Source organism: Stereum hirsutum, assembly GCF_000264905.1.
Source record: "Stereum hirsutum FP-91666 SS1 unplaced genomic scaffold STEHIscaffold_8, whole genome shotgun sequence".
Classification (NCBI taxonomy): domain Eukaryota; kingdom Fungi; phylum Basidiomycota; class Agaricomycetes; order Russulales; family Stereaceae; genus Stereum; species Stereum hirsutum.
The window spans coordinates 434,224-446,262 of record NW_006763138.1 but is presented as its reverse complement, the minus strand read 5'-3'; the positions used below and the strand labels follow the sequence as shown (position 1 = coordinate 446,262).

The 12,039-nt window shown below is 44.1% G+C and overlaps 3 protein-coding genes across 3 annotated transcripts; all 3 read right to left on the bottom strand.

The window, feature by feature from the left end:
* Positions 1-312: 312 nt before the first annotated feature.
* Positions 313-489, bottom strand: STEHIDRAFT_58817 (uncharacterized protein; the record flags this gene model as incomplete). The annotated part of the gene is made up of 1 exon (XM_007304578.1): positions 313-489. A coding segment is annotated over one exon (177 nt), but the record flags the coding sequence as incomplete, so codon positions are not given.
* A 63-nt stretch (positions 490-552) lies between these two features.
* On the bottom strand, positions 553-2,313 carry STEHIDRAFT_111456 (uncharacterized protein; the record flags this gene model as incomplete). Its single annotated transcript, XM_007304724.1, has 8 exons — positions 553-803; positions 893-1,109; positions 1,171-1,269; positions 1,525-1,586; positions 1,674-1,685; positions 1,718-1,828; positions 1,868-2,043; positions 2,102-2,313. 8 exons carry the CDS (start codon positions 2,311-2,313, stop codon positions 553-555), a joined length of 1,140 nt encoding a protein of 379 aa, XP_007304786.1.
* An 8,424-nt stretch (positions 2,314-10,737) lies between these two features.
* STEHIDRAFT_157387 (uncharacterized protein) lies at positions 10,738-11,128 on the bottom strand (the record flags this gene model as incomplete). The annotated part of the gene is made up of 2 exons (XM_007304723.1): positions 10,738-10,754; positions 10,918-11,128. The coding sequence occupies 2 exons, from the start codon at positions 11,126-11,128 to the stop codon at positions 10,738-10,740; spliced, it is 228 nt and encodes a 75-aa protein (XP_007304785.1).
* Between the last annotated feature and the right edge of the window lie 911 nt (positions 11,129-12,039).

The following is a 12,039-nucleotide window of genomic DNA, read 5'->3' as shown; positions in this document are numbered from 1 at the left end:
ACAAGGTTTCTTGTGGTGCTTCATATACCAGGCTGGTCTACTGTGGAGGGTATATTTACAGGATAGATAATTGTAGATTACAGTTGGAGAGTTAAGCCATGAATAATGGAAAGAGTCAAATCTTGACGAGTTTACGTTGAATTTTATATCAGTAGACATCTTGATAATTTGCAAAACAAAAAAAGTGCTGGATACATATGTGAGTAAGGCTCCACGTTCTACTATACATGTACGGAAATCCCGTACATACATAGTATATAGTATGTTCATAGGAACCTGGACTGTTTAGTGATGAAAGAGTTTAAGCATCAATCAATAGACAAAAATCCAGCACATAAGCTCAGTGATACTCTCTGCCTTCAACAACAAGCGAGTATCAACACAGATATGACACGCATAAGAGAAAATGCGCTCAACTGATACAGCCGCCCCTTGAATTGCAAGTACAATCCGTGCCATTTTGGAAATAACAGCAAACCCGGATGCATGGGCCTAGAATAAAGGATGAGATATTGTTCTCCACCTTGCAATAAAGAAAATGCACACCTTCCACTACTTCAACGGATAGTTTGGTTCACTACCTCCATCACGGCCTTGTCTCCACCTCTCCAGTTTTGCAAGCTGCGGCTCCTCTCCGTCAGAATTGATATCAACATGACCAATAAGACTTAAGAGGAAGTTGTTTGAGGCAGGAGGCTGTGTAGGTGCACACTTTGGCTCGAGGCGGGGCATATCCTCTTTGTATGCCTTGAACACATTCTCAAAGACAATGCAGGCCTTCTTGTATGCATCATCACCTAGTACTTTGAAACCACTTCAATCACATTGATGGATGGCATGCTAGAAGATGCAAGACAATTAGAAAAAACAAGACTCATATCGATAATCATACCCGTGGCCAAAATGCAGCAGTAATTATTATGAGCAAGGCTATAGTACTGCTCTAACTTGTTAAGGCCAGCAGCAGATGCCTCACGAAGGTTACCAGGCAAGGACCCATTATTGACAACTGCCTCAAACAAGATTTTCATGTGCTCGTACATGGGAAGGACCCAAGGAAGTGTTGGTGTGTTGGAACGGGACATGGTCTCAGTAACCTTTGTAAATATCTGAGAACTCGTAAGTCACAGAAAATTTCTTTATTACAGACAAAGAAAATATTGTACGCACTGAAAGAACATGAGCGAGCTCATCCAAGGCCTTCCAATCCTCCTGGATCAATGAGGGAATTGATGGATTATCAATGTCAGCAATCCAGGCATTGATGTCCTGGATATGGTGTTGATAGTGAACGGGATGACAAGCCTAAGACATATGATGATACCTTTCAAAGAAGCTGAGCACAATCAATCATAGTGTGTGTGTGTAGTTGCATAGGCGATCTTCAACTTCACAGCCTTTAACAAAGTAAAGTCAGTATGCTGTATTGTACAAACTGGATGATTGAAAGCAAGCCTATGTGTCACAGTCATGTAGAGAGAAACCGAGACAGGACCAGAGATATCAAAGTGATAAAATACGAACCATTAGCGTCTTTACAACCTCATCATGTAGCTGTATGACAATTTTGACTATGGCATTGCATACTGCAGTATCGCTGGAAAGCTCCCACTTGCACTTGATGTACTCAAAAACCCGCTAGAGCCATGCCGATTCACCTAGTAGGGACATACTTTTCAGTGGCACTAAAGCTCGGGGATATAGAAGATCAGCTCACATGTTATGAAAGGTAGATCATCATCCATAATCCATGCTGCCAACATCAAAATGAATCCCTGACGTGTTGGCTCACTCTTTGGATTCAGTAGGCCCTCCTCCATAAATTTATCTATAATACTCTGTGTCGTAGCGGAGTATGAGTCTATACCTGGCTTCCCTGCTCCCAAATTCTTGCCACTTCCACCAGCAGCAAGCCTCGCCCTAGCATCCTTGACCTTGTTGGGATGCCTATTCATATGTGAGACAAGGTTTATCAAATCTGGACGAGGTTTCTCATCTGCAAAGCTGGCGTCGTCAACGAGAGTGCGCTGAACAGTATGAGTGCTGATGGTGAATTGAATGAGTAAAGCACAGATAAATCACCGAAGAGAATTGCACCTACGTGGTACAATATCTACACTTGAACATCCAGCGTGGACCCTTTGGTTCGATAGAAGGCACAGCCTCATGCCAGTGTGGGAGCGTCATATTCTCTGGACCATGAGCACCACCCTGATGGTTCTGCTTCTTCGCCTCTCGATTCTCCGTCTCCCGTAGTGCAGACATCTCATCTGACATCTCCTTGCCACTCACATCCATCTCGTCCTTATCCATCCTTCCTCGAATATGGACATGCTTAACACGTGGAACCGGTTGTGCTGCCTTCTTCTGTTAGGCTAATTGCTTCTTGGATTCACACTTCTTGGTTTTTGTCTTGTAGTTATTCTAAGGCAGAGTAGTGTAAATACTAAGGTGCTATGCGAGAGACTTGTGTGACTTACCGGATGTTATGGACACTTTTTATCCTTTGTTACCTCGTATATCTTTTTCTTTTCTTTTCCTTTACCGTGTTCCTAGTAAGGAAACGCACACCCAGACTTCGGCTCGATACCTTTTCACTGAAATCTCTTTAAAACACTTCTATAAACATATCCCTTTCTCTAACGGACACGTATACTTACATTGGACACGTATACATACTTCGGACACATATGATAGTGGATGGGACACGTAAGGAAGGACTGCGGACACAATATCTTGTTCGAATATAGACTACCACGGTATGGCTTGGCTCTGGCTCGGCAGAGCAGACGGACTCTCAGGCTGATGTGGCGGACCTATATGATATGGCGATTCACACGGACCTGTACTAGTATAAATATCGGACCTTTGTAGTCGAGATTCTCCAACCTGTTCACTTGTATCGTACCTACAGTGTTTCAATTGAATTCACCAGAATTCTCGATATTGTCTTGTGCGACCTCAAGACAATACCCCTCGAATCTCGACTAACTGAAGAGCTTTACTATCAGAACCCCAAATCCACATCAGTTCTAGCAGGACGCCTGCCTTAGAAGAGGACACCTCATCTGAACGAACTCGATCCTAGACCGGACACCGCGTCTAGACGAACCGAGCCAGAACCCCGGATCCAGAACCTCTGAAGCCCCTCGCTGATCGCCCAAGCCGACGGCGCCAAACGACTCGATCATTCCTCGCTTCATGAAACCGACGTCGCCTTTAAGCCTAGCTTAAGCCCGGTCGTAACAGTGAGACTAGAAGCAGTTCGTGACCATTGAGGGAATACGGACCCAGGAAGCCACAGGCGTAGATGTAAGACCTTTATAAAGGTACCTGCTAGTAAGCACAGGATCCTTTACAATGATTCCTCTGGCCCAGGAATTATAAATGGCAGCACTGGGCTGGCTATTGGGGCGGCCGGGGGTGATTCTGGGTGGCCGGGTGGCCCAGGGTGATGGGGTAGGGCGTATGGGGGTGGTCGTAGGGGTAGGGTAGGGGGTAGGGGATGGGGTAGGGGTGCTGGGGAATGGGTAGGGCGGGTAGGTAGGGCGTATATGGTGGAACGGGCTGGGTTATGTATGGATAAAATGGGGAATATGGACAGGGATGATCGTAGGGTGAATAGGGATAGAACGGTGGTCAATAGAAATACGGAAAAATGGTAGAATAATAGTAGGGATGCTAGGGTCGGGGTACTGGGTACCTGGTGGTAGATCGGTAGGGGAAACGGGGTGATCTGGGGGTATTTTGGTAACTTTGTGAGTTTTGTGAATTAGGACGAATGAATGTGCACTTTGAGAGGTATAGGCTAACTGATCACTTCGGATTTTTTTTGGACGTTCACCTATTGATGCATAGAGATTATTCCTAACGGGGATTGGTCCAGGAATCCCTCAATTATATTCAGAAATTCAAATACGCGGCAGAATTGGTCATTTACAGCCAAAAACCGATGTTTTGCATTTCTACTGTATCACACAGACTAGATATGACATAGTGGACCACCCAGAAACATTTATTATGATGTAATCTAGCCTTGTACCACACCGCACCATGATCGCGCTGCATTTGAGCGAGATCTGGTCCATATACGCCCCCAATACTACATGTGCACCTTGTCACGATCACACCAGAACAACCATATCCTACAAAGAGGGGTTGCTGGCAGGCGATCTCACTCAGAAACACACACCAAGGGCAAGGAAAAGGTTGTATAGGGGGGAGACTGATGATCTCAAGACTAGAGTACAAAACAGGAAGTAGGTAGGTTTATATACTAGCCAGAACCAAACACAACCAAACCCAGGCCACTGTGGCACACACCAGGAAATAATGAAAAAGGCATGAAAATGATGGAAGGTCATGACACACCTGCCCCCCATCAAAAACATAGTTTTGCTTTCTCCACAATTCACCAGCTGTGGTTCTGGTGCTTGTATAATGTTTATGTACATTTAAACTAAATTACCACAACAAGAACGGTACCAAAAACGCGTAAATTGGTGTTTCGGTGATTATACTGTGGCCCAATACGCTGTTTCACCCCCTCAGTGCCCCACAATTAGTGCAGGACAATTTTGACTAATATTGCACCGTAGATCAACTTCCCAAACATCAAAATATATTGTCCAATCATCACTTCAACACCACAAGACATTCTAACCATGGAAATACCCCCAGGGTAGATGTTCTCCTCCTCCCCTGGACGCGGCACCACTACCAAGGCCACGATCATTGTTTTTGTGTCCGGTGTGCTTCCCATCACTTAGTATTCATATGGGGCTGCCCATTACAGCAAAAACTAAGATAATCGGACCGCTATATCCCCAGTTCTGGCCTGCCCACCCTCTCCCACCGTGCTAGGGCAATATCTTGCTGACCGTTTACGCTATAACTTCAGAATGAATGGACCGATTCCTTCAAAAATTGATTTTGACCATCTTATACATTTATCAATGTTTGTCAAATAGTCAGAACCCCCGAAATAGGCCTCCTTCATGTTGCCAAAATTGGGCCACAATTCACATTTTATACGTCAATTCCATCGAAATGACACCCGGCAATGCGATCCATTCGTCCTAATTCACAAAACTCACAAAGTTACCAAAATACCCCCAGATCACCCCGTTTCCCCTACCGATCTACCACCAGGTACCCAGTACCCCGACCCTAGCATCCCTACTATTATTCTATCATTTTTCCGTATTTTTATCGACCACCGTTCTATCCCTATTCATCCTACGATCATCCTTGCCCATATTCCCCATTTTATCCATACATAATCCAGCCCGTTCCACCATATACGCCCTACCTACCCGCCCTACCCATTCCCCAGCACCCCTACCCCATCCCCTACCCCCTACCCTACCCCTACGACCACCCCCATACGCCCTACCCCATCACCCTGGGCCACCCGGCCACCCAGAATCACCCCCGGCCGCCCCAATAGCCAGCCCAGTGCTGCCATTTATAATTCCTGGGCCAGAGGAATCATTGTAAAGGATCCTGTGCTTACTAGCAGATACCTTTATAAAGGTGGTACATCCTCTGGTGGAAGCCAGAGACTGAGTCGGCGTCAATGGACATAAATTGGAGATGGAGGTGCGGTGGGATAAATTGGTGAGTGATATGCTTAATGGAGGAGCATTGGCCGCCGACCCGTTGTGGTGCTAAGATGTCGGTTGAATGGGTTGTCGGCTTGTCGGGTGGATATGTTCTCGAAGATGTGGAGGGATGCGTAGAGGCTGATGCAGACGTGTGTGAATGATGCTGCATATGAAATGGTTGAACATTTCGAGATAATAGCCAGCAAGCGGGTCAAGGACTGTGAAAAAAGCAAAAAAAAATGTCAGAAGAGAGAATAGCGAGAGACAAACACGAAGACAATGTGGCAACACACGTAGAGCAGCCGGCAGCTCACGCGTGAGCTGCTTTTGGTGTGCCACATCTGAGGATCAATATGAATAACCCACCAGCCTTCTTGGTTCAACTTTAGATGGTTCTTGAGGGAGTTTGTGGGAGTGTGAGTACCTAGATGTGTTAGGAGGAGCGAATGAAGAGGAAGATGGTAGTGGTGCAAAGAGAAGGGGCGGGTGCTATCACTGACCGAAAGCATTGGCGATGGCACTGAGAACTCGATAGCACGTTTTGTACGGGCTGAACATCAACAAATGATATAATAGGCCCATAGAGTAGTATGCAGAGTGCAAAGAAGCGTATGGAGGGATGAGAGAGCAAAAGCAAAGGTGATGCTGCGTACACCAGTGGCCACCCGCCACAGGGCACCATGTGAGTTCTGCTCAATAACCCAGAAAAGGAAGGTGGTGTTGCATGTCGAAAGAAAAAAGCAAAGAAATCATTTATACACAATATATTCGTAAACTCATGGAATCATAATTCAATTATTTATTATTTTCGAAAACCTCTTGCAGTGCCAGGAATTTTCTGTCAATAAATGGGAATCTCGACTTTCACTCAAAAAAATTAGCCACTGTCTATTTCTTGCAATGACTAAGCTGTTTGCTTTATAGCACTATCTAGCTTCATCAGAAGTTGAGTGAGAACCTGGTGAGGTGGAGTTTGAAACAAACTACAGGAACTGGTAGTTCGGTGCAGGCATCTGTAACACCATCAGATGTCTGGCGGGGCTCGAATAAAATGATAGAAATCTTTGGAAAATCATTGAGGCTTCCTTGGCACTGTATAATTCATGCATATACTTGCTTCTCTATGTGTTTATAGGAGAAATGCCATTGGGGACATTTCACAAGGGTTTGAGTCTACAGCTTATGCAATGACGCGCGGATGCGGGACTTGCCGATTCTCTTCCCTTATGTGGCTTGTGGGGGTTCGACGGGGTTTGGAGGGTGGAATAAAATAAAAGAAAGGTCGGGGAAAATGTGGGAGTGTCGTTAGTGTACTTCACAAGAAAGTACATCGGGGCTTTTCAATAATGTCAATATACTGGGCTTTTTAATATATATTATATAACCTAACATAACCTAATCATTTAACCTCTAACTTATGTTGAGAAATTTACGGGAAATTTGCCTTTCCAGGCGCTTCTGCAGCCGTCGATCACTTATGGGTTGGCTGGCCGTAGCACGGCATAGCTACGCCATGTGCGTCCACCTGCCTCCGTTGGGCGTCGCGCTTTGCGCACCACCACTTTGCTTCTGGTGTCCAAACACCTTCGCTCTCTCGTCGCCTTCCCAATTATCTCGATACTTTCAGGGTATATATTTTTGTATCATACTCTTACTTCTATTTTAGTTGCTTTAAATACATTCCAGTACCTGAATGTGTATCTATATATGTGTTTTTGTTTATTTTCCAGTCAGATAGCACCATGTGGCCTGAAAAGTATCGCGGGATTGCGAGCGAGTTCAAGGTCAGCTGAGGAGCGTGTAACGGTGCCAAGACTGCAAGATGAACAAAAGCTGGTCAGCTGCTAAATATAGAGCACGATAGAGCGCGATGCGCAAAAGAGACGGGGTTGCAGGCACTGACGACATGCCAAAATATAAGGAATAAGTTGCAGAGCTCATTTGTTTGGCAGAAATAAGTGAAATAAGTCGTGCCAAACTTAATGTTTACAGAAAATTTACTGAGGAAGCTGCTTGCGATCAAAGTCTTGTAAATTTTTTGTAAGCGAGATGAGTATCGGACAGTGCCACAGGCCTGCAATAAGCCTTGGGATGTTTTGTTACTCTCTTATGCCATAAGATCGCCACCTTGACAAAAGTTATTTTTTTTTGACGTCTGTGGTGCGTTGAATACTCAGAACATTCTTCTGGGTGACCAATTCCTTCGTGCCTGCGGCACCCACAATGAGAAAGTGCCACATACGTTAAAGTGGCTACCATAGTGCCACCCAAAGTCTTGCCAAAGCCGCACACATACGGGAAACAAATAAAATATTTATATCTGTATATCAACCGAGACACTTTGTATGTCAGAACCTCACCCGACCCTCAAATCGTGCTCTCAAGGGATAGCGAGAGCAACTTCTGCTCTACAATAGACGTGAACCCAGAACGCAGCTGAGCCACCTCATTTTATTTTCCTCTGGACACTCATCGCCTAGGTCGTCGGCACCTCCTCGATCGCCCGTGGCAATTCACAAGAATTTACTGGCAGGCGTAAATTTCCCGGATTATACTGACTTAACAAACTAACCTCTAACCTAACAACCTAATCTAACCTTTCTCTTCCCCAACAATAGTTAACAACTCGAATAAAATCATTAGGTCGCGCTTTGGTGAAGCTGAAGAGATGGTTATGGAGGAAATAGACCAGATCAAGTCTGGATTTTATTTGAGAGTACATACGAGTTTTTATAGCTGTAGATACAAAGTAAAATACTAATCATAAATGACACAACTTACCAAGATATTAGTGTGAATGAGCACGCAATAAAAAGAGTCAATGAATAGCGAAGAGACTCTTCTAAGCAAGAAAAGATCGTAGCGAATAGAATCACGAAGATAAAGAGACTGGTCACTAATCAAGTCCAGTGATAGGAATACTAAGCGTAAATAATCAGATGGTGATTACTGAGCAGTAACAAAGGAGAGGAAACTCGAAGAGGTGTAGAGGAAAGGATGTAGATAATCTAGGAACAGATCAGTAGGTATCACGAGCAGAGTAGTGTAAGTAAGAAGTGTGGGAACACTATCTTACTGAACTACTGAACGAAGATATTCTCGTAAAATAAAAACCAGTGATCCCCATCAGTTTCAGAATTAACGTAGCTATAAAACATGCATATGTAGAGTCTATATGTACCTTCCATAAGCTCAGCTATAGGATCCATGACCTACAGTAATTTTGGGGAAATTATTGAAGTCGACCTTCAGTGGAAGGTTTCCCATGAAATACCGAGGTTCCACGTGGTGGCACTTTCCTATCACGCTGAACTACAGCTGGACTGGCCCGGTGTCCGGTGCAATCAGACTTGCCCGCTGTAGTTCGCTGTCTCATTTCACTCAAGCAAACACAGAACAGAAAACAAGTATATCAAAATGTAGGTAAAAAAACAAAAAGTTCATAACAACAATCTCAATAAAGGGGCTTTTATTAGGAATGACTAGTTATGGACAATTCCTTTTCTTTTCTTTCGCGTGTCTCATCACACTTGCCACACTTGCCACACTCATTTGTTTTTGTTTTTGTTTTTGTTTTCCTCCACAATCCCTCATGACGTCATGACACCATAATGACTCTTACGATTACGTATTCCCATGGACTCCTGGTATGCTTATGTATCCCCTTCTTTTCTTGTCCTTTACTTTCTTATCTCCATGATGCGGCTCCTCTTCATCCTCAATGCACGGCCCTTCACTATTCCCATCTATTCATTCTTACAGACTATAACTCGATACACATATATGCCCCTTACTTACGCACCCCTTTCATCATAGTTTACGTGTCCCTCTCAGCTTGGGAGTAGTCTGCATATACATACCCCAGCTTTGAGATTGTCAACTCCTGGATGAACAACTCAGAATAGAGGCTCATCCTCTTCACCCCTGCGTCTTCACGTCGCTGCTAGTGTAGTCAACTAGTCGTTTGATCTCGCACTGGGCAACCTTGGAGGTGAATCTTAAAGTAACCAGGCCTGATGTTTATTCAAGCCACTGCCTCAGAGCACTTGATCATCCCTGCAGGTATCTTGACGTGTTGAGCTAAGGCGTAGGCACCCCACATTGTCAGGGAGGCTTACCCAGGATTGAGTGTCATCTCGTCCGGCCATGACAGCCTTTAATAGATGGGCCTTTCTTTAAATGTAGGTGGACTGTGTGGGGTCCAACTGATATGATTCTAGTAATGATAGCCTGTTTTGTAGATTATGGTCATAGAGTGAGAAATAAGCATGTTATTTGAGTCATCTTTCACGCTGTAGAAATAGCCATGTGAAACACACACACATATCAATAATCATAATTGATATACACTGCATCCAAAGTGAATGGAAAGTACATTAACCATGGTTGATGTACTTGAAGTTTAGTCAAGTACATCGACCATGATTGTGAATATTGACATTCCATGATTATCACCTTGATATGTATTACCTAGTTGGCTAGTATAGATGAGCAGTTTTCTGATAGCTCACTCCTTTTCATTCTCTCCCTTCTCTCCTACAGTCTCAGTACCTGAGTGTGTGGCAGGGCTAATGGTACTTGACACATTTATGTCCTTACTGGCCTTTGTTGCAGCTCTATTCATTTTAAAATAATAATGTGTTCTCAAGTCTGAAGAAAGTCAGAGTCCTCATTCAGTTATATGTATTTGCATGCTTTTAGGGTGTCCCCTTCACTCCTTTAATTAATTGGGCTGTACATTTTTTTCCTATTGTAAGATTTGTTCTATCTTAATGTTTCTTAGGGTTCTAGAGTCAAACACACTCACATTGTCCATTTGTCAATGTGTATTCTAGTTCTCCTGACATGTTCTATTATTAAATCTTAAGCTAGGATCATGGAAGCTACGAAGATGGAGGGGTCGTCTTAAGCAGATGGTTCAACAAACAGGCTGAACGGATTTGCATTTTTGGTCAGACATTTGGATAGTCAAGTGTTTGCTACTATCATTTTATTAACATTGTTCTCCTTTCGGGCCACTGTCCATCGAAAGACTCGACACAACAGCGAGGGCTCTCCGTCCCTCTTGCATCTGTCAGGACTTGATAAGAGAATCTCCCCTTTCCAACTCTCTTACAGTTAACAATAACACTTAAACTCTGTGGTTGGCTGCCAGTCGTAGCTTGAGCATCCAAGCTAATGTCCGCTAGTGTAATGGATGGGTACAACTTCACTGTGATCTTCCTGACCTCTTTCGCCACCCTCAAGAGGGGTCTGCGCTCACATTTATGCTCCGCCTCTCATTTAGTGATCATCTTATCTACAGCCTCACCCATCTTGTCAATTTCCGTACACCATTTGACCTTGGCATCCGCCACTGTGTTTCTCACTTTCAACTCCTCTTCCATGAGGATCGCAGCAACTCTCTCAGGCCCGGTAAGAATCCGTGCATCAGTTTTCACCCACTTGTCTCCATCTTTCACAGCCTTCTTCTTCGCCTTTGCCTCTAACTGTGCATGCAGTGTCTGGTTCTCCCTGGCCATCAGAATAGCGTGCGTGCTCACTCACTAAGTGGCAGAGACGAGACGCTGGACCAGCTCTGACTCTCCACTCCTGACGATTGATTGAGAACGGGCTCTGGTATCAGATCGCAAGCGATAGGCAGTGCCTGGCATCAAACCAGCAGTTGTCGATACTGTATGGACATGATCATGTATATTGACGAGGTCGGCAAAGCCAGGTGAATAGGGTGGTGACTGGTGGCGAGGTGAAGCTGTGGTGTCTTCTCATTGGGGGCGGTTGTCATGCGGAAAGTGTTATGGACACTTTTTCTTCTTTGTTACTTTGTGTATCTTTTTCTTTTCTTTTCCTTTACCATGTTCCTAATAAGGCGACGCACACCCGGACTTCAGCTCGATCCCTTTTCGCTGAAATCCCTTTAAAACTCTCCCATAAACATATCCCTTTAAAACTCTTCTATAAACATATCCCTTTCTCTAACGGACACATATCATCAGCAAACCAGGAAATTTCTCATAGGGATACTATAGAACAGATATTGTTGGAGAGCATTGAGAGCTACCATATCAATGTTAGCAACTTATGGATCTCTTGTTCCTATGTATAGTGGCAATATCTCCTATAGCTCTCAGTGCTCTCAGAGCTCTCAGAGCTTCTATAGTCATTTTCCACCCAACTAATATTGTTTTGGATTAGGGTTTCTTCTATAGAATCATCACACTAATCAGGAGACAAAGAAAGATTATATATTCACTACAGTAGGGTACAGATACATGACAACACTGTGCTACAGTAAATTACATGAAAAAAATCCCTGCCAATTACTAACCTACATAAGTCCTGTTGGAAGAACATGGAATCAGATGCTATTCCTGAGTAGATAGTATGAAGAATAAACTTACCAATGATCTAAGAAGAGGCCAGAGATCTCTAC